The sequence below is a fragment of the Alligator sinensis genome, unplaced genomic scaffold (assembly GCF_000455745.1).
Source record: "Alligator sinensis unplaced genomic scaffold, ASM45574v1 scaffold170_2, whole genome shotgun sequence".
Taxonomy (NCBI): domain Eukaryota; kingdom Metazoa; phylum Chordata; order Crocodylia; family Alligatoridae; genus Alligator; species Alligator sinensis.
This window is the reverse complement of record NW_005842290.1, coordinates 1,223,185-1,244,151: the sequence shown is the minus strand read 5'-3', so window position 1 is coordinate 1,244,151 and position 20,967 is coordinate 1,223,185. Positions and strand designations below refer to the sequence as shown.

Below are 20,967 nucleotides of genomic sequence, written 5' to 3'. Positions count from 1 at the left end.
GGGGGCGCTAGAGCAGCTCTCCCTTCCCTTACACAACACTGAGCTGAGGGGGTGTGGCCAGGCCCTGGCAGGACCTCTGATTAGGGAGGTCTGCTTGCACCATCCCAGGCTTTTTTCGCTTGCTGCTCAAGGGGTGGGAGTGTTGCCAGCCCCCAGCCCCCTGCTAAGCACTCTGAGGCAAGGGGTGAGGGGTGTAGTGCATGCATCTGTTGATGATATGGAGCTTTACAATCTCCCTCCCTGCTTCTTTATACTGTCTTCAGCAAACTGACAGGTAGCTCCCAAGCCAGCAGGGAGCTGATAACAGTGTTTATCATCTGATCAGCAAAACAATAGTCTTTCTCCATTACGGCAAACTCTTCTTAAACACCTTACCACCTGACCTGTTGATTAGCTCCAAAAAGCCCTAAGTGGTCCGTGTTCTGTCTGCCTGTCCCAGTGAAACTGGAGACGCATACACATCTTCATTAGCTAGCATACCACATGCCTAGGGTCCGTGGGGCTGGGGTCTCTGCTGTGGGAGCTGGGAGGGAGGGAAGGGTCAGGGCAGGCTTTCCAGTACTAGGTTTTCAGCCGTTCCCAAACTATTCATACCTGTATATTTGTGCATGCAATGGAAAATATTGGAATTCAGTCACAGAATCCAGGTTACATGAGCAAATGCTTATTTGCACAGACAAATGTATGGATGCAAATTTAGAAGCAACTGCTGAAAAGTTGGCCCTTGCTGTTATATATTACTGTTAAAATAAAATCCAACAATTCTGTATAATTTTTTACTCAGCTTTCATTCAAGGGTGTGCTATCATATGAATGCGTGGTATATATCTCACTTATTGAATTGGTGAGGTAATAATACTTCTTTACAGTGCCTTGATAAAGCCAAACTTGAAGGAGATTTTTTAATTCTTCGTAGGAGAGACTTCCCTAAACCAGAGAAGCTAAAGAAGGGCAGAGGGATGACTGGAGGATTAGAAGATAAGTCTCAGCCTCTGTGGAAATGACACGGTTAAGTGAACTAATTGATACTGATATTCTTTTATTGTTCCAGTAAACGACAGACTGACAAATCCTGCCCAAACAGCAAACCCACATAGTATAGTCATAAGATCTTTGTCAGAGTTAAGGGGCAGATCTGCACCAAAGATGACCTGACCAAACAATGAAAACCCAGAGTGACTCATCGCACTGTGTATTTGTGAGCCTTGAGCTGACTCACTAGCAGCTTTTGAAATATATATTAGATAGAAAATGTCTCTTATTAAGTTGTAGTATCCAATCTCTGTATCAGAGCTGTGTAGGTGATTCTGCTGTTCTCCTTTTGTACTTGGAATGCTGCACATACCGCGAATGAATCCTCTCCACAGCCAGTGAACACTAAGCTAAGAAATTGGGACCTAATTGTGGGAGTTGCTGAGCACCTCTCTTAAGAGTCCTCTCTAATCTTACTAATATCAAGGCCTTGGAGAACTGGGCTGTTGGAGGGCTTAGGACTATTTATATTTTGGAATGAATCATCCTATTTGTTTCCTACTGCAATCATCTATAAAGAAATGTGATCACAGTCATCTCCTTGACCTTGCCCCTTAAATGCATTCAGTGATTTACCATTCAGCAGTGGTGTTGGCTTCAGGCAATTTGAATGCCAGACCTTTCATCCACTGCACACTGCAGCTAGATGACTACAGCTTCATAGGACAGAAGATTTTTTAAATTACAATACTGGCTTTCACATATAGCTATTTCATTTACAATGACAATGGTAAATTCTCTGGCTAGTGTCAGACATCCATGTGAATCAGACAGAGGTTGAAAGAGAAATGTTCTTGTCTGATTTGGTTTTTTGTAGGTAAGTGTATTTGTGATGACAGTGTGAATCATTGTAAAGAAGCTATTTTTATAGAATAAAAAGCTGAAATGCATGTGCAATTATGCTTGAATTAACAGCTCTGGTGTTTAAAAGCAGCCTCTTTCATTTTATCCAATGACCGCTGACTTCAAACTACTATTTGAGGCAGAAATGTCCAAATCAAATGATGCAGAATGTGAACTGAATATTACTTAACCAGCTCATAGGTCAGATGCAACTAAAACCATCAAAATGTTTTTAAAGTCTTGATATTACACAATTTCACTCTAGTTTCTTAGTTATGTAGCAGCCATTTTATATTTAAAGTAAAATACTCTGGAACAAAAGTGGTGACAGATTACAACCCAGAATACAGACCCAAAGATATTACTGACCTTATACACTTCATCCTCACACACAACAATTTCACTTTTAATAATCAACACTTCCTCCAGATGATGGGAACAGCTATGGGCACTAAAATGGCCCCACAGTATGCCAACCTTTTTATGAGCCACCTGGAAGAAGACTTCCTCAAGAACTGCACCATCAAACCCTTGCTATACTTACGATACATCGATGACATCTTCATCATTTGGACTGAGAACCTGCAATCTCTGATTGAGTTCCACCAGAAATTCAACAGTCACCATCCCTCCATCTGACTTTCTCTAGAATACTCCAGCACCAACATCTCCTTTTTAGACACAAGGATCAGTATCCAGAAGGGTAAAATACAGACCACAGTATATAAGAAACCCACAGACCAACATACATATCTGCACAGAACCAGCAATCACCCGAAACACACCAAAAAACCTGTGATATATAGCCAAGCCCTCAGATACCACCACATCTGTACTGAAGAGAATGCCCGGGATCGCCACCTCACCAATCTTAAGGCTTTCACCCAGCAAGGACACTCGTCCAGAGAGGTAGATCGCACGTTTGAAAGAGCCACCCGGATACCATGTGAAGAACTGCTGCAGTACAGAAGAAAACCCCCCACAAATCGCACACCGCTGGTTATGACGTATCACCCATCCCTTGAACCTGTACGGAAAGCCAACCTCATCACCAGAAGCAAACTTCTTCGAGCCCAGAACACACCAAAAGGATCCAGACCGTGCCAGGACAAGAAATGCAAAACCTGCCAATACATCTCCACCACCCCCACTATTACTACACCCCACAACAGAGCCGTCAGCATCCCAGGATCTTACAGCTGCACCTCCAGACATGTAATATACCTCATCCAATGCACCAAATGCCCTGATGGAAGATATGTAGGAGAGACCAAACAACAACTGCACACCAGAATGAACGCACACCGGAAATCCATCAAAGATGGAAATACCCAATTACCGGTGGGGGCACATTTCTCACAGGAGGGCCACTCTCTCTCCAATCTCTCAGTCCTGATCCTCAAGGGAAACTTACACAACACTTCCCAGAGACGAGCCTATGAGCTCCATTTCATCAACCTGCTGGATACTAGATAGAGATCATGGACTAAACGTAGACATTGGATTTTTGATACATTATAATCTGCCTGGCAACTGACTCCCCAGCCCAGCCCAGCCCCTGGCTTCTTTACTTTTCATTCCATCCAGGAAGAGCACACACCAACTGCTGCAGCTTCCTGAGCCTGACGAAGGGTTTTTGAACCCGAAAGCTTGCTTAATAACTATTCTCCAACCATTTGGGTTGGTCTAATAAAAGATATCAAATTCACCCAAGGAACCTTGTCTGCCTATGTCCTTAGACCAACACGGCTACAACCCAAACCCCTGTGACACTTGTTTCACATTAAAACCAGATTAGACTCTGTGCCATTGGTGCAATTCTGATGACTTGTTGGCATTACACCTAATTTTCACCAGTGCAACTCAGAACTGAATTTTCTGTAACAAATTGTTCTCTGAGGGGTCTTTTCTAATCCTTACAGTCTCCATCTTGAAGAGGGACAGATCTAGGAGTACACCTAACTTGCCTCTTTTTTGGGGGAAATGGACTGTGAAGGATGCATTGTGGTAACGATGTATTTTGCAGCATATTTCATTTACAGTCTGCCAGTTTTGACCACTGAGATAAAAACAAATATACCTCAGCTCAGCTCAAACATTACTATCTCTTCTGTAAGCAGGAACAGAACTCTTTGCTAAGAAGTTCTTCTTCTGCTGCCTACAAAACTTACGGACTCATGGAGGCCTTCACACATTCATAATACTCCTGTCTTTTAACCTAGATAGACATTGGGTAAAACCAAAAGGTAAGTGTAGAACAAATATAACTTTTTCTGGTTCCCTCTGTCAAACACGCATGCAATATTGATGTAGACTCTTTCTAGACCACTGATCACAGATTCATAGAAAATGAGGGTTGGAAGGGAACTCAGGAGGCCATCTAGTCCAACCCCATGCTCAAAGCAGGACCATCCTCAACTAGATCATCCCAGCCAGAGCATCATCAAGCTGGTCCTTAAAAACCTCCAAGGATGGAGAGTTCACCACCTCTCTAGGTAACCTGTTCTAGTGCTTTAATACCCTCCTGGTGAGACAGTTTTTCCTAATATCCAAATTAAATGTCCTTTGCTGCAACTTGAGACCATGGCTCCTTGTTCTGTCATCTGTCACCACCGAGAACAGTCCAGCTCCATCCTCTTTGGAGCCTCACTTCAGGTGGTTAAAGGCTGCTATCAAATGCCTTCTCAGTCTTCTCTTCTGCAGATGTGGACACACAACATGGTTACCTTGGATTTTAATAGGTAATCACTAAGTTACTCCATAGAAAGAAGCAGTGCATGACCTGCTGTCCCAGGCTGGCTGGCTGCAGTAGATGCAGTTACAGTACCTGGCCGATGGTGGTGAAGGAGCAGGCTTACCTTGAGCAATGAGCTACTCTGGCAGGAAATGGACTAGTGCAGGGGTGGGCAAGTATTTGGGTTGGCAGGCCACTTTTAACGTTTTAATGACCTGATGAGGGCCACACCTCTCTCTCCCTCACCCTGTCCCTCCTTCCTGGGGCTGTGACCAGCGCAGAAGCCTGAACTTGCCTGCAGCTTTAGCATGTGTGTCTTCTCCCTTAGACCCATACTCATTTATCAGTGTACCATGTAAATCCATAGGCATCACCCCTGAATTGGTAATGGCACTGGGATGGTGTGGTCAGTGATGCATGTGATTGACAGGCCAGAGGTTGCAAATTTGAGGCTGCAGCAGAAGCAGTCATGGTGTGGCCATGTCAGATTCCAACAGATCTGTGAATTTTGCCAAATACCTTGTCACAAGGACATGAGAAGGGAAAGGGACCTCTGAATTTGGCCCACTCTTTTTTTTGACCCACTCTTTTTTTTTGTTTTCCTTCCACCTCTGAGGGGGGAAAAACTTTCATCCAAAGCCAACAAAGACATTCTTACCTTTGTCCTGAACTACAACCTGCATCAAGTAAATGTCCTTCACAGTCTCTCTGTCCAAAACCTGCATAACTTTAACCTCTCCAGAATACTCATCAATAGAAAACCAGTTCAATGTATCATTTCTTAGGGAGTAGCTGTGAAGGAAAACATAAGGATGATCTAAATGAACAATTGACTTTCATGTAATAGTTTACAAAACAAAACAATAAAGTTTGCTGCTCAGTCTGTGTTTTGTTTCGAGTCTGTCAAGTCACTGCAAGTCCATGAAGAGCAGCACCTGTTTGTTGCCCAGTATTAGTATGCACATTTATGGTGCAGCTATTAATGATCTGCTTCATGTCCTTTCACTGGAACTGCTAGAATCAGGCTTTGGAGTAACATTCAAAAACACCAACTTAAAGTTAAAGAAATATTTTACTGTTGTGCAGTAAAATCTACTAAACTAAAAATTAAGAAGGCAGACTTATGAGTCCGAAATAAGCCTAGAGTTTCAGAAATGAGTACTTTGCAATATAAATGACCCAGTTTGCCTTAGGAAATGCTGTCTTTGTGTAGACAAAATTTTCCTGGGGTCATAGCTTGCCATAGAAGAGTACAAATAATTACCACTGACGTCAATGCAAGTGCCTCTTATTTTCTTAATGGGGGGGACCGCTATAGAATAATTTCACCTGAATTTGTCTGAGTTGAATCAGTGATAGGCCTGATTCACATAACTGATTATTTTATTGATTTGGGTGAAGAGTTATAAACCAGTTCAGGTTGACAAGTAGAGGAGAAGCAATAAAAAAGACTTCACAGCAGGGATATTAGCACTGTTTATTTTAAGGTTGCTGACACTTCTCATTATAAGACCCCATTTTGAGTTATTAACTGTCCAGGCTAAAATTTACCCTGCTGAGTATTTGCATCCATTAAATTTCAACTAAAATGATTCATTAATTTCGAAGAACCCATACAGGGGGAAAACATTGAGAAACCTGATGGAATTTCTGTGGGTTTTTTTTCTTTAAGCGAACTGAAACAAAGAAAATGAAATGCAAAAGCCATGCATGTTAAAAGAATGTCACTAAAGTTGCAAAATCAGAAGTTAAGAAACACTAGTACTAATGATGCCTCTACAGCTTTTAACTTAGCCCTTTGTGATAAGCATTAGGATACAGTGTTTGATCACAAGATCACATAGTTTTGGAAGTGCAGAAATTGGAAGGTACATGTTGAATGAATCCAAGGATTGCAGAAAGAAAAATAATGGTCTTGTGCCTCAGGCAAAGGAATGCTGCCCCGGAGACTTCTATCCCTGTCGCTGTCTCAGAGCCTGTGTCATCATAAGCAAATCACTTCAATCAAACTTTTCACAATCACTGCTTGCGTGTTCCTTACTTTCTGTGTTCAGTCTTTGGGATCTGATATGCAGAACTGTAGAGAGCAGCAACCAAAGTAAAAGGGAACTGGGGTTTGAACATATCAAATGCTACAGGATGCCAAATACTCTGAAAAAGAAGCTTTTCTTGTTCTATATTGGGCACCCCAAATTGGGGTACAATTATATTCTTAACACTGTGCTACTCTGTGGGGATGATAATACCCCTCATCTCCCAAGGCTATTGTGAAGAGAAATGAATTCATGTGCGTGAAGCACTTGGGCACTATAGTAATGAATGACGTAAGAACATCCAGCCTGATCCGTTGCCTGTCCCTCTTTCTTTAGTGCTCGCAGCATTTTGAAGCACAGGGCATTCTAATTTGGGAGCACATTTTTCACTTTGTTTTCAATTCCCATCTTAATAATTCCTAACAGCATATTTGCCTCTTTGCCTGCTGCTGACCACTGGGCTGACGCTTTCAGAGAACTATGCACAATAATTCCAAGACCTCTTTCCTGAGCCGTATCAACTAGTGTAGAGCCCATTATTGTGGATGTGCATCTTGGGTTATTTTTTCCCCATTTGCATCACTTTGTGCTTATCAACACTGCACTTCATCTGACATTTTGTTTTCCAATTTTACAAGGTCCCTCTGCAGCAATTCAGTCAGCTTTGTCTTTTTTTCTGCCCTGAATAATTTGGTGTCATTTGCAAATTTGGCAACCTCTCTATTCTCTCCACCCGCTTTTGAAATAATTTATGAATATATTAAACAGCACTGGTCCCAGCACAGACCCTTTCTGAACCTCACTATTTACCTCCTCCATTGTGAGAACTGACCATTTATAGCTACTCTGTTTCCTGTGGGTCAGGAAAAGCCCACAAGGGAATGAATAATTCTGTCTTCTGAGCAGAGTTTGAATAGCATGCAGTAAATAAAACACGAGGCTGCATATGGAACAATGAAACTAAAATGAAATGTTAAATAGCTGCCTGTTAAATGACCATCCATTTCATGCAGGAGTCCTGCAAAAACATTGCATGCAATCATGTCATGATTCCTTTGCACAGCAGCAGGGGGATTGATTTACCTTAATATGTTTCCTAAGTTTGAGTACTTGGCTTTGCAATTTTCAACATAAGACTTGTGTTTTTCAGTTTGATCTTATGTTTGACTGCAGGGAAATTTTCAAGATTGCTGAAACACTTGGGACCAGATACCTGATTGTGTCAGATAGGCAGAACACCCTGCAAAATCCTTTACACTGGGGATTGTGATGATGGATTTAAGAGGTGTTGTGAGAGGGGAGAGTTGCCCTACCAACTGTGGGCTATGTGGCAAATCCACCGTGTTGGAGAAGTTGCCATTTGACCGTTAGTGACCATTGATATTCAGGGTGTTTGATATGGTGGAGAAAAATAAATCTGTGAATGGATCTGAGGGGGAAAGGATGGATATTAGAAAGGTGAGAGCTGCAGTGGCCAAAATGGGGGAGAATATGGCAATGGTAGCACACTGCATGATGAGCTGGAAGCAGAACTGTGCAGTGCTTCCTAAAATGCCCTCTGACTTTCTCAGAAAAAAACCCGGTTTCTTGAGCACTAATTCAAAATGGAGATGTAGATTTTTTAAGTCCCTGTGGGATCTGTTGAGTAGGATTCCCTTTGTATTCACTTTTAATAAAGAGCACTATTAGCCCAGTGGTTAATCCTGTTTTAAAAGGATCAGATTAAAACTGTGTACTTATTTTCATGCTGTTTGGGTACACATTTACAGGGACAAACAAGAAGTAATTTGAACTGCAGACTGTGCTTTGAAAGAAATTATATACTAGCTCATTAATGCCTGCTTAGACTCTGGCAGGCTTCCAGATCATCTCTAATTTATTTACTGCCTCCATTTTAGTCAGGAATCAAGGCACAGGAAAATATTTCACTTTTTGTTGCCCTGGAAGTTCTTCATGCAATTGCAATTTCCATTTTAGGTTTTGAATGAAAAATGAACTGACAATTTACTGTTATATCAAAAAAACCAAACAATTGAAAAATACCCCCTGCATGCTTCATGGGCCAGTACAGATGAGGTTAGTGTGTTGAAAAATTTCATCTATGTTATTGAAATTATTATTCATTATTCTATGTACTGTCCCCAGTTTCAGGGTAATGTTCACATGCTGGTACATGCAGTTCTTGCTCATGTGTTAATCTGACAACCTCTCCAACATCATTAGGGAAACAAACTCCACATGTCCCTGTGAACAACATTATCTCACAGTTATTATCCTTTATAATTCTTGGCTATGACGTTTCTCCAGACAGTGAAGCATGCAAGTGTAATTATAATTATGAAAGAGTGGTTACTGCATGTGTGATGTCAGAGGATGAAACTGCCTAAACAGGGGCTAGACTGTAGTCTAAAGGGAAAAAGATAAAATGAGGGCCAGGAAAGTCTACTCCCAAGTTTCCTACAGATTGTCCCATCAAGGGGTGGATTTACTCCACTGTAACCAACAGAAGGGGTGTGGACACAGCCCTCAAAACCTGTGGGTAATGCTGCTTCCACAGGAAATTTGAGGAGATTAGGGGCAGCTATGAACGGCTGGGGCAGTTGTGCCATGTTACTATTCCCAATTCCCCCTTGAGTTGCTGCACAGTGCAGAGTAGTTGCCAGAGTAAAGCACTACTAATATAGGCCCTAGGCTATGGCCTGTTCAAGTCTGGAAGAGTCTTGCCATTTGGATCAGCCTAGAGACGGAGATATTGCCCATGGGGATATCTCCGTGAAGCTGAGTGTGGGACAGCTGTTCCTCCCTGCCACTCACTGAACCCCAGTGTGAAAGCAAGAAATAAGAAGTTATCAGCCACCCGTACGTCTTACCATCATCCCACACTCCACTGCATAGCAACGTCCTCGTGTGCCTATGGCTTGTCAGACCCAACCTTCATCTCTTTGATGAAAATGATGCCCTCTTTTGGAGAAATTTCCTCAGTGCCATCTACTCCTCCCTTTTCATGGAGCTTTCCTGAAGGCAACGCCCAGCCTCAAGCCAATTGAATTGTGGCTGTGGTGGAGAGTGGGTTAAAATGTGAGGAATGGGATAGCTCCCTTTAAAACTGCAAACACTTATTATTGTTTTTGGCCAATCAATTATCTGTGGGCATTGTTTCTTATAACCCTCTTCTAGCTCTTTCCTATGCTAAAGGGAGCTGAAAGTCTTGTCATGTTGATGGTTACGGATTCATTATCAAAGGGTGTTTTTTCTGTCCTACATCAGAGTTGGGACAGCAGTTACTAGCTGTAATTACGCCTGCACTTGGACTACATGGATGGAAAGGCACCAAAAATGACCAAGTTGACTGAAGTCAAGATTTCCGGCTCCTCAAAGAGAGCATTTCAGTGCTTTAGAAGTTAGCAGTCCCAAAGAATACAGCATCATCAAACTAATCAGGGAACCAGAGGGTCTTACCTTAATGATGGTGTATTAAATATGTCAGGATCAGCAGCCTTCACGGTCAGTAGTAGTGTTCCTGGCTCTATATTTTCTAGTATGCTGATCTCATATTTTTCCTTTGTAAGCACTGGTGCTTCATTTACATCTTTAACCAATATATGCACTGTAGCCGTAGAGCTGGCATCCAGCTCTTTCCCAACCAGCTTCTCCTCATTTCTTGCTGACACAATAAGACGGTACTCCTGAACGGTCTCATAGTCCAATTCCTGTAATCACATTAATTGGGTGTCTTTAAGCTGATCTGGTCAAAAATTTCCTTTCAAATTTTTTTTTAATACCAAAAATTGGATTTTGGCTAAAGAAAAAATTTCACTAAAATGATGCCTTCTGTGCAGATTTTCAGCTTTTCGTTGAAAGCCAAATTTCAAAACCATTTGATTTGGGACTGATACTGTGGTGCCTTGTGTAAATTGTGATTGGGTTGTCCTGTGTCTCTGTGCTTTGCTATGGGCCAGAGTGCCAAACTACACTAGAGACACAGACAGCCAGCTCTGGAGAGTACTGGAGAGTGGGACAGGTGGACTGGAGCTGCCTCCTTACATTTTTCATGGATCTTCAGGTCTTAGGTTTCCCAATAGACTTAAGGTACAGACAGAAGTGACAACTTTTGCCTGATCTGGCTCCTGAAAGTGCTCTACAGCCATGACCAAACACTGGCTGCAGAGCACTTTAAAAGGGTCCAATCCCATGACAATCTGAATCCTCATTACCTGAAGGTTTAGATGAAGGTACTCCAAAGCAGAGTGTTTTCAGTAACTTCTGTCTGTGCATGCTGGCAGTAGGGCTTGACTGATACAGCCAGACCTGTACCTGGTGCTGTTTTCAGAATGGGAAGGGGGGAAGGGAGTGGAGGGAGCTCATTCTGGGGCCTGCCCAACTGATGCTGGAGGGTGGGGTGGGTGGATTGGAGCCCCTCAAAGTGGGGGGCTCCAATCCACCCCCTACCCCCCACTCCAGTCCAGCTGGGGAAATCCTAGAACAGGCCTCCCTCCCCAGCCTCTCCCTTCCTGAGACAGCACCAGGGGCTGGGAGAGAGGGCATGGAGCTAGGGGAAAGGGCTGCAGACACGCAGCCTCTCTCCCTGGATTGGCTCCAAACTGGAGCTCAATGCCCTGCCCTCCCAACCTAACAACTAACGTCCATTGGGTTGGAAGGATCAGTCTAACTCAAGGCACTTTCTGTAAAGTGCTATGAGTTAGACTGGGGGGCTGCACTTCTGTCTGCACCTTTAGTAGGCTTTAGTGTGGCAAGAAAGGAGACTGGTGCATTGTGGGAGATGTAGTACAGCAGGAAGCCCAGCTCATAAAGAAGAATGGGATAGGAGCCTCCCGAAGTACAAATCCCATGAGGTAATATGACAGCATTTCATAACAGAAACATTTGGATTTTGGCTAAAAATGTTCATTTTTCAGTTTTGCACCAAAAAGTTGACATTTTTCATGGGGCTTTTCTATTAAGAACTTATTGTATTTAGACATGGGCAGTTGCAATTATTATATGCTTAAATTGTTAAAAAGAAACATGTTGATGATATAAATTTGCTTCATCAGAGTTCCTACTAGAGATGCACCAAAACCGTCAAGTTATCAAATGCCTTCTGAATATAAGTCTTTATAGTCAAACCCACTCTTACATGTTTGTTTGGGGCTAGGTCATCATATAGCTGATGACAGACTGTTTTGTGAAAGGTTTCTGTGACAATATTGGAAACCATTGTTTAACGTGTGGACTGGAAGTCAGCAAGCATAGCAGGAACAACTCAGAGTGTGCATGTTATCTGGGGTGGGAGGTGGAAATCTCCTTTCTTCCTTATTTGCTGGGTTTTCTGTGCTGGTACATGTATGGAGATTCCTGTGCTGAGAAGCAAATTGGTTCCGTGAATGGTAAACCAGACCAGTGGAGTTTCTGGCATCGTAATAGCCTTTATCATAACAAAGGGCAAATTTACTAAACAAAATTACTAAACAGTGGCTGGATTGTAATATAGGATCTCTTAAAGGAGGCAACATACAAAGATACTCTACTTCCTCTTTTATTCCAGAGACGAAGCATGTTCTGTTGGTGGTTAAGCATGGTACTGGCAACAAGGAAATATTGGTTCTAGTCTTAAACATGTGCTCAGTCATAAAGCCTTTCCTCAAGTCACTTAATATTTATGCTTCAGCTTTCCTGTCTGTATATTAGGGCTATTACTAATACACTGATTCTGCACCATTGAAATCAGTGGGAGCTTTGACATTGACACCAATGAGCAAAAGATCAAACCTGAGTAGAATAATCAATTAATGTTTTTAAAGTGAAATACTTGTGCTAAGTCAGTTTAAATTACTATAGCCTATAAAATGTTTCACTTCACTCTCCATATATTCCAGTGGCTGACATTTTTACATGCAACTACAGTATGCTACTGCTGTCAGAATTGATAGAATATATTTGCCTCCAAGAGTTTTTTACAGATATTAACAGAGCCTGATAACCACAGTTTGAGGTTAACAAGTACTGTTATCCCCATCTTCCAGATGGGGAAAAACTGAAACAAAGCAACTTGAATAAACAAGGTACCCCAGGTCACAGAGAATCAGTGTTAGAACCCCATCTTCTGCACAAACCACCTCTGTTCATGGTGTTATTTAGTGGTAATTCATTTCTGCTATTTATTTTTTCACTTGACACAAATATGCTTTTTCATTCCTTAAATGTTAAAAACCATCAGATTAACTCAAACCTCTTCGCTGTTTCTCCCCCACCAAAAACAGCCCTAGTGGTGGCAGAGACAGTTGGAATGTGGGAGAATGGAGAAGCCCCACTGAGCAAGCTATGACTTCTGATGAGAAATAAAGGCCCCAAATCAGAAGTAATAAGGAGGAGCATCCTAAGAACCATGATGATTTGGTGGAAGCCTGGTTGTTCAGCTATTCAGGGTGGTTACTGATTTACTTCCTGAGGTGCCTGGCTTTCATCAAAGAGGACACACAAACCACAGTGTGCTGAGACCAAGTAGAATTATTAGTACCCCTTAGGACTAACCAAACACTAAAACAAAGTCAGTATTTATCTGAAAGACTTAAAATAAGATTACGCTAATGTAATCATCATCATTTTCTAAGGGCTACTTTATAAACACAGGCCAAATAAATACATTCCTGGACTGAAATGGCACCGTTGTGATTGGGCTGCTCTCACCATGTAGTGTAGGGTTCCTGCTTCATTCCTGGTGCTTACCTTTGTCATTATGGATACCTGTCTCACCTATTGTCTGTCTCCAACATTGTCTCCATTGTCTCCTGTTATTGTATGTCTCCAATTGCCTGATCTCAGGCAATCCAGTCTCTCCACTGAGAAGACAGGTCCAGAGAACAGAAAATCCTGAGAATCTTGTTTCAACAGCAACTCGGGCAGCTTCCAATGAAAACAATCTGGTTTGTCTGCTGGAGTCTAAATCAGATTATCTTGCTCTTGAAAGTGAATCACTGGGTCAAGCAAGACATGCTGTCAGGATTTTCCCACAGCTAAGCACATGCCCCTCAGACTGCCACATTCATCTTTTTTTGGTTCTGAATGGGCATGTCCACATGTCTCCCTACAGCGATGTAATGATGTGCTATGTCACTGTATGGGATGCTACAGCAATGTAGTGATCACATGGGTCTGCACATGACTGCCAGCTATGTCGCCATAGTGGCATGCTCCCTGGTTATAGTGCACCACTATGGCGATATAGCGGCAAAATCTAACCATGTGCCACACACACGGCATAGTAACCACCCATACTGTGCTGTACTTTAGTACTTCCAAAAGGAAGTACTAAAGCCTTGCACCATAGCAACGTCGCCATACGGTGATCTGTAGATGTGCCTGATATATCCTAAGCTAGGATTTCCCACTGTGACATTATACGGGTGTACTGTGTGGTCTGGACAAAACATCCACTAGGGAACTGGAGTCTGCAATTTGGGTATGGAACTACTTGAATTTCTCATATCACTTAGGCTAGGGACAAAAGTTACATGTTAACTGGTTTAAGCGAACAGAAACTGGTTTAAACCTGTAACAGAACTTGAAGTTCAGTGCACAAAAACCAGTTTCAAAATAGCCCAAACTGGTTTAAGATAAACCTGGTTGAATGTATTATAAGACTTAACTGATTTATGTCAAACTGATTTATGAAACTTCTGTCCCAGACCCCTTCCTGGTTTAAGTTAAATCTGAGTCCCCCAGCATCCCAACATGCCTTGCAGCCCTGGGCTGGGCTATGCTGTCTGCTCCAGAGTGCAGGGCTGGCCCCACCCCTCTGTTCCCTAGCTGGAACAGTGAGGGCTGGATCACTGGCCTCATTGGCTGGCTCACTACCCCCCACCCCCGGCAAACCCTAGCTAGGGCTGGGGGGGGGAGATTAAACTCCCCTCCCCACCAGTTCGGACCTGCCTTGCCCTGCTAAATTTACTGATGGCTGTGACTCACAGCTGTGGACTACAAATATCAGAGACACCTGGAAGCAGGAAGAGGAAGTGATGAGCAACCTTTCAGAGTCCTGCTGTTGTGATTGTGGACTGCAAATCCCAGAGACCTCGGGGGCAGCAGGAAGAGGAGACTAACACACAGCTGAGCTGTGTTTATATTTCTTCACTTTATAATTCTTCAGAAAAAGAACTATTCTTGTTCAAACTTATATGAATTCAATGCCACTACCTTTCCCCTACCCACCCGCCTCCTCAGTCCCCCTCCCCTTCCCACCCAGGCAGAGTGTGGACTGGGGCCTGGCCACGTCCCGTCCACTCCAGCAGGGAAGCACAGAAAAGTCTTGGAGGGCTAATCTCTTCCCTTCCCTTTGACAATGGCTGGCAGGCATGCTCTAGTGTCCCCCAGCTTCTGGCTTGAGCCACTGCAGGCATGTGGCTGCATTTCCAGAATCAAAAGTGAATGTCTGTTCATTTGCTTATTGGTTCAATCTCTGCATCTTAGACTAACCTGCAAAGACTGAATCAATTCAGCCTCAGGCGTTTTGACTGTCTGTACTTAGCCTTAATGCCTGATTCTGAATAAATACTTCTCAACACTGTGCTATACAAAGCTATAAAAGACTGCACTAAAATTGAAGCCACATGACATTAACTAAGCTTCCACAGAGTGGTCAACATTGGTTATTGGATGAAAACTCATTGTCCCTAATTTAAAAAATTTTCATTTTGCCTTATGTCACTAACTTTTGTCAAGAATATAACTCACCCTTTGAATGGCACATAGTGGGCATGTCTACATGTGCATTAATGCACAATGGTTTCTTTACCTGTAATGACAGGTACTAACTAAATGCCCAGTAACCAGCACTACTGTGCAGTAATAGTGGCACATGCATTTGAGGTAATGCTACTGCACAGGAGACTAATTCTACTGCACATTAGCGCATTAACACAGGTTTTACCCACCACACTAATGCGCTCTAAGCATCTCATGTAGATGTGCCCAGTGAGTATAAAGGTATAAAGGTACTGCTGTAGCTGACCTCACTGAAAGGATATTATTTAAATTTAAATGATCATCAGCTGAAGTGTATTAGCACTTCTACTGATGACAATGAAAAGCCCAGGTTTTACCCTTTACTGACGTCAACAAAAAGGTAAGACTGGTTTATACAGAAATAAATCAATAAGGATGTACTGTATTATATAATTACTACAAGATAATCTCCTTGCTTTATTGCTTTTACTTATTAGTGACTCATGGTCCCAGGTCAGAATCGCATTGACTTTTAATGATTTTGTTTGTTCTTTAAATACTGAAGAAAAATAGATCATGATGATCTACTAAGACTTATAAAGTCCTTCCCAGCAATAGTCTCACTGAAGTCGATGGGAAGTTATTCTGAGTGAGGAGTGAAGATTCCTAATGGGAATCTCCTTCTTTAAGGGAGATGACAGCAGGATTAATTTTAGTCCCTGTTGCTTTTACAAATAATATGACATATTTATTTAAGGTAGTGTAGGAGTGTTGTTGTAGCTGTGATGGTCCAGAAATTATGCAAGACAAATATTTTTTAGGGTGATCTCTGTTACTGGAGTAATTATGTAGCTGGGATAAAGTTAGACAAGCTTTCAAACACAAGCCATTATTCACCAGGACCTGAAGTAAGCTGTGCCCCTTTTTCTAAATCCTTAGCTGAAGAAGGCAAAAAGTTAAAGAAAAAAAGTGTATTCCTTAGTCATTCCTTACTGAACACTGGTCATGAAAAATTAGGTACCATATGTTAGACCCTCCCCCACCTTTAAATACAGGACAGGTGGGCAACCCTAGCTAGGCTCTTCTCTTCACTGTTTAAAAAGAATAAGTTGTTGCAGGATAATTAGCAGATGTGAGTTATCCGAAGAGGAAAAATAACATTGAGGCATTTTAGTATTTTTAGTATTATTGTGAGGTAAACTAGAGAGGCAGATGGACAATGTTGTCATCTCTTTACAGCTTATCCCAGGGTTATAGTTTACTCAAGGTAACCAGGCTATTACCAGTGTGTAAAAGAATCATGTGTCTAGGTCCCAGGCAAGGTCAACCTCAGGCAGGGGTATAGCACTGAGCCTGCCTGCTGTACTTTACAGGAAAGCAAAAGCGGCATGTCTTTACTGGAGTTGTTTTTTTGTTTTTCTTTAGGATAGCCCATAACTTGTTCCTCCCTCACGTCCTCCCTACCATGAAGATATGGCCCAGGTCTGCAATTAGGGATGCAGCCTACAAATTAGAACCTCCAAGGCCTCCAAATTCTGGAAACCATAAAGGAAGAGAAGCAGGGGACAGATTAGTTTAGATGGTCTCTTCATATACACTCCTCCCCTTTGCAGTGGAAGTGGATGCAAGATACCTGACAGTGGGTTGGGTGCAGCTGTAGTCTGATCCAATATGACACTTTAACTCTGCCACCTTTTACAAACTTTTTCTACATTAAAAATTCACAATAAAAGCCCTTTAGATTGACTGAGTATTACTCGAGCAGGACTGCTTTTAAATCACAGTGGGCATGTCTACATGTTCATTAATGTGCTTTTGCTAATGCACATTACATGTAGTACATCCACTGTGAGGTACTATACAAAAGTGCATCAGCCTATTTTTAAGGTGCATTAGTGAAAGTGCATGTTTTTTTATTAACACTTTAATGCATATTAAAATAGGCTAATGTGCATTAAAGCGCATGTCTGGATGCACCTAGTATAACTCCTATTAAAGCATAGACTACAGGCATGTAACACTACCATCCAATATAAATTAATTTACTTTGGATAAAATGTCATTTAATACTTGTCAGATTCCTTCATGTTCAAATCATTCAGTGCTAATACTATTTACATGGTGCCACAATAGCATAAAACAACTGTAATGATTAATGGCATAGTACTGACTAAATAAAAATGTATTACATCCTAAAAGTGCCCATCACTCTTCTATTGTGTCTGTTGCTATGAGCAGTTCCATTGTCTTATCAAGACCTACTGACTTCATAATAATTCTTGGATGAGTTAGTCTGATGATACATGACAAGATAAAATAGTGCAGATTCTGTACTCTGGATTTACTCTGATGGAAGGAAGATCAGAATCTAGCCCAAGGTTTAATTCACAACTGAGTCTAAATTATTGTAATTTATACCTTTTTCCAGACCACTTAGTATATGAGTTACATCACTAGAACCTGGGATGAGTGTAGACAGTCCTAGCTATTACAGCATACCTTTCAATGTGTTACATATGACTTCAACTTCAGCCAATTAAACTTAAAGAAATTTCCAACAGTCTAATTTAATAGAATGTGCTGGAGGGGCTGAAGGAAAAGTGTATCGTAGTAAGCAGAGGTGGCAAGTAGGAGTAAATTAAATTGTGGGGCAGCCTACTAATTTAAGCCAATACTGTGTAAACCTTTAGGGATGAACTGTACATGTCTACCACAAGAACCTTATTCCAGACTAAAAACACATGGTACCTGTTCAAGCCAGATGCTGACTGTGCCATTTGGGGGTTCATTTACAATTCTGAAGGTCCTGTCTTCATTTCCTGATTCCACAGCAAAAACTATGGACTTGAATCTCTTCTCTTCATCCTCATCGGTTGCAGTTATAGTTGTTATTAGTGTACCTACTTCTGTGTCCTCAGGGAAAGGGAATGGTCCATACTGCATTAAAAAAGATGAGAGAACAGTTAGAAATTTTTTGGAGTTTTTTTATATTTTTGTTTTAGATCTTCTCACATGTCACTTCTAAGTGCAGTAGAAAAACAACAAGTTGTTATGATTTGCAAGGATACCTATATTGTTCATATGAATTATGTCCAATAATCTTACTGCTTCCTTTCATTAATTTAGGATTTGATTAACTGGCCATTAATGCTATTTTTATTATTTGCAGTATTATAGGGTCTAGAGACCTCAGATAGATCAGGCTATATTGTGCTGTGAACTGCACAAAGATGCAGAAGAAATTATCTATGCTCCGACAAGCTTAGAATCAAATTTAGGACACACATACTAAGCAGCTGGAACAAGGGAAGGCAGGGACTGGGGCAAGGAGGAGGAGATTAACAGTAACAACATAAATATGTTTCATGGATGTGCTATATGCACTGTTCTAGGTAGCTAGTTTTTATATATGAGATAAATTAGTGTGGTATCTGAAGGCCATACTGAATCTCCACTATTCATTTTTTATATTCTGACAGGTCTGGGACCTGCCAGTACTATTTATCTGAAAGTATTTGTACACACATTTGTTATTTTAACCTTAGAAATAGCATATTAACATTCACGATAAAGTGCAAGGTCTTGCATATAAATATTAAAGGAATTTAAAAAACTCAGCACTTATCATTGGCCTAGTTCTGCCTCTACTAATGTCAGTGAAAATATTACCATTGTTTCCAGTGGGTACAAAGTTAAGCTAATATCTCCTAAAAAGTCTATCCTTGGCCTTTATTATATCTGTATACATATGGAAGTGTTTAAGCTCCAAGGTAACATTATACGTATTCAGTGCACCAGTGTGCTTCACTATAAGATGTCAGCACTCCTTCAACAGCTGGCTATCAGAGTCAAGTTTCCAAGCCTGCTGTGTTAATCTTTTAAATTCTGTCCCAACTGAGATCAAACATTGCACCTTCTATAATAAGACTGACAACATCTTAATGGGCCTGATAACAATCAAGAGAGCTTGGAATCACTTCTCTATTTTGTGCTGTGTTTATTTTGCCCTTATATCTGATGTGGTATTAAAAAAAGAGGAGGAAATATTGAAATTACAAGAAAAATCTGTTGTCATTCTTTTTGAAGTGGTACTCAGTTAATCAGGGCAGTTTGTCTATAGCAAATGAACCGTGGCTTTTAAAAATAATGTTGCTGTCAGTGTAAGGAACGTTGTCAAGGCTAGTACAGTTGGTCTAAACTCTCTGACCTGTCTTAAGAATGTCATAAATCACTTTGGAACATTTCATACATTCCTAACCAGCCTTTATGCAGTCAGTGATCATGCCTTCATTATGAATTCTTGGATATTTAATGTTTTATTTAAAGCCTTTTCTCCTGGAGACAGGTGATGATGTGACAATCTCTGCTTTTACTAAAAAATAAAAGAAAGTACATTTCTGGGCCTCCTCTACAGAAAGAGAATGTCATAGGTTTGACCCAAGTCTTTGATAAAGATTTAAAAATTAGAAGGCAGGTGAAAAGTACCCCAGATATATATATATATTTTTAAAAGGTTACACTATTTAACACAATCTTATGATTTCACGGGGGGCGGAGAAACATGCTTATCCATGATTTTTGAACATGAGGGGTTGGTAATCCTGTAACTCCAGGTGAATGTAAGCACTTCCATTGGGACTGGGGACAGACTTTACACATAAACTAGTTTAAATGATCAGAAAGTAGTTTAAACCTGTAACAGAACAGACATTTAGTGCACATGAACCAGTTTCAGTATTGCCAAAACTGGTTTGCGATAAACCTGGTTGAATGTAGTATCAGACTTAACTGATTGAGCTCAAACCGGTTTATGCAATGTCTGTCATAAACCCCTTCCTACTTTAAGTTAAGCCACAGTCCCCCAGCATCCCAGCATGCTTTCTGGGCTGGGCTCTCTGCTCCAGTCAAGCAGGGCTGGCCCTGCCCTTCTGCTCCCCAGCCTGAGCAGGGACGGGCAGGGGCAGATGCTTGTCCAGAAGGGAGCAGGGAAGAAGTTTACAGCAGCAGGGGCATGGCCAGCCCCAGGAGTAGCCTTGGCTGAACTGGTCAGAGAGGGATTTAATTCCCCCACCCCCTGTCCTGCTGGCATGGACCCAAGCTGCGTCTGCTGGGTGCTTTCCCCTTGCTGCTGCAACAGCGGTGCCGGGCTCAGCCAGAGGCAGGCTGGCGTGGCCACCGAAGCAGAGGGGGCAGAGTGGGGAGTTATTCCCCCCTCTACCCCCACTGCCCCTGACCGCCATTACTGCTGCTTGCTCCCTGCTTGGGGCAAATGGCAAAATAAGCCCCCTACTGCCCCCTCTGCCCTGCCAGCTGGCATCTGGTCATGCCCCCGCCCTGCTGCAGCAGCGGCAAGGGGGCAGGGCCCTTGATGCAGGCAGCAGCCCCTGTCCTGGTGTCAGGGAGCACGAGCCCCTTTCCAGTATGGGCGCTGTGCTGCAGGGCAGGCAGAGCTGCAGCGGACTGTGCACGGCAAAATCGGGGCTCAGAGGGGGCCAGAGCTGGTTTTCCCACCTTGCAGCATGGTCCCCATGATGGAAAGGGGCTCGCACTCCGGGAAACGGTGACAGTGGCTGCTGCCCCTGTCACAGTCGCTCCCCCCTCGCT

At 42.2% G+C, this 20,967-nt stretch overlaps 1 protein-coding gene and 1 long non-coding RNA gene across 4 annotated transcripts in view; one reads left to right on the top strand and one right to left on the bottom strand.

The window, feature by feature from the left end:
* CDH16 (cadherin 16) overlaps positions 1–20,967 on the bottom strand; it is an 82,205-nt gene that overhangs the window by 13,755 nt on the left and 47,483 nt on the right. For both annotated transcript variants that reach the window (XM_006028138.2, XM_025209460.1), the window contains exons 12-14: positions 18,112–18,300; positions 10,102–10,352; positions 5,268–5,401 (exon numbers count right to left, since the gene is read on the bottom strand). In XM_006028138.2, the coding sequence (XP_006028200.1) occupies positions 5,268–5,401; positions 10,102–10,352; positions 18,112–18,300 (574 nt within the window). The remainder of the gene's footprint in view (positions 1–5,267; positions 5,402–10,101; positions 10,353–18,111; positions 18,301–20,967) is intronic.
* Positions 1–20,967, top strand: part of LOC112551009 — a 77,453-nt gene that overhangs the window by 12,255 nt on the left and 44,231 nt on the right. Inside the window, exon 3 of one of the 2 annotated variants that reach the window (XR_003095110.1) lies at positions 917–2,129. The exons of the other annotated variant lie outside the window; for it this stretch is intronic. This is a non-coding gene — a long non-coding RNA (uncharacterized LOC112551009). Of the gene's footprint in view, positions 1–916; positions 2,130–20,967 lie in introns of those variants that run through there. 2 annotated transcript variants of the gene reach the window in all.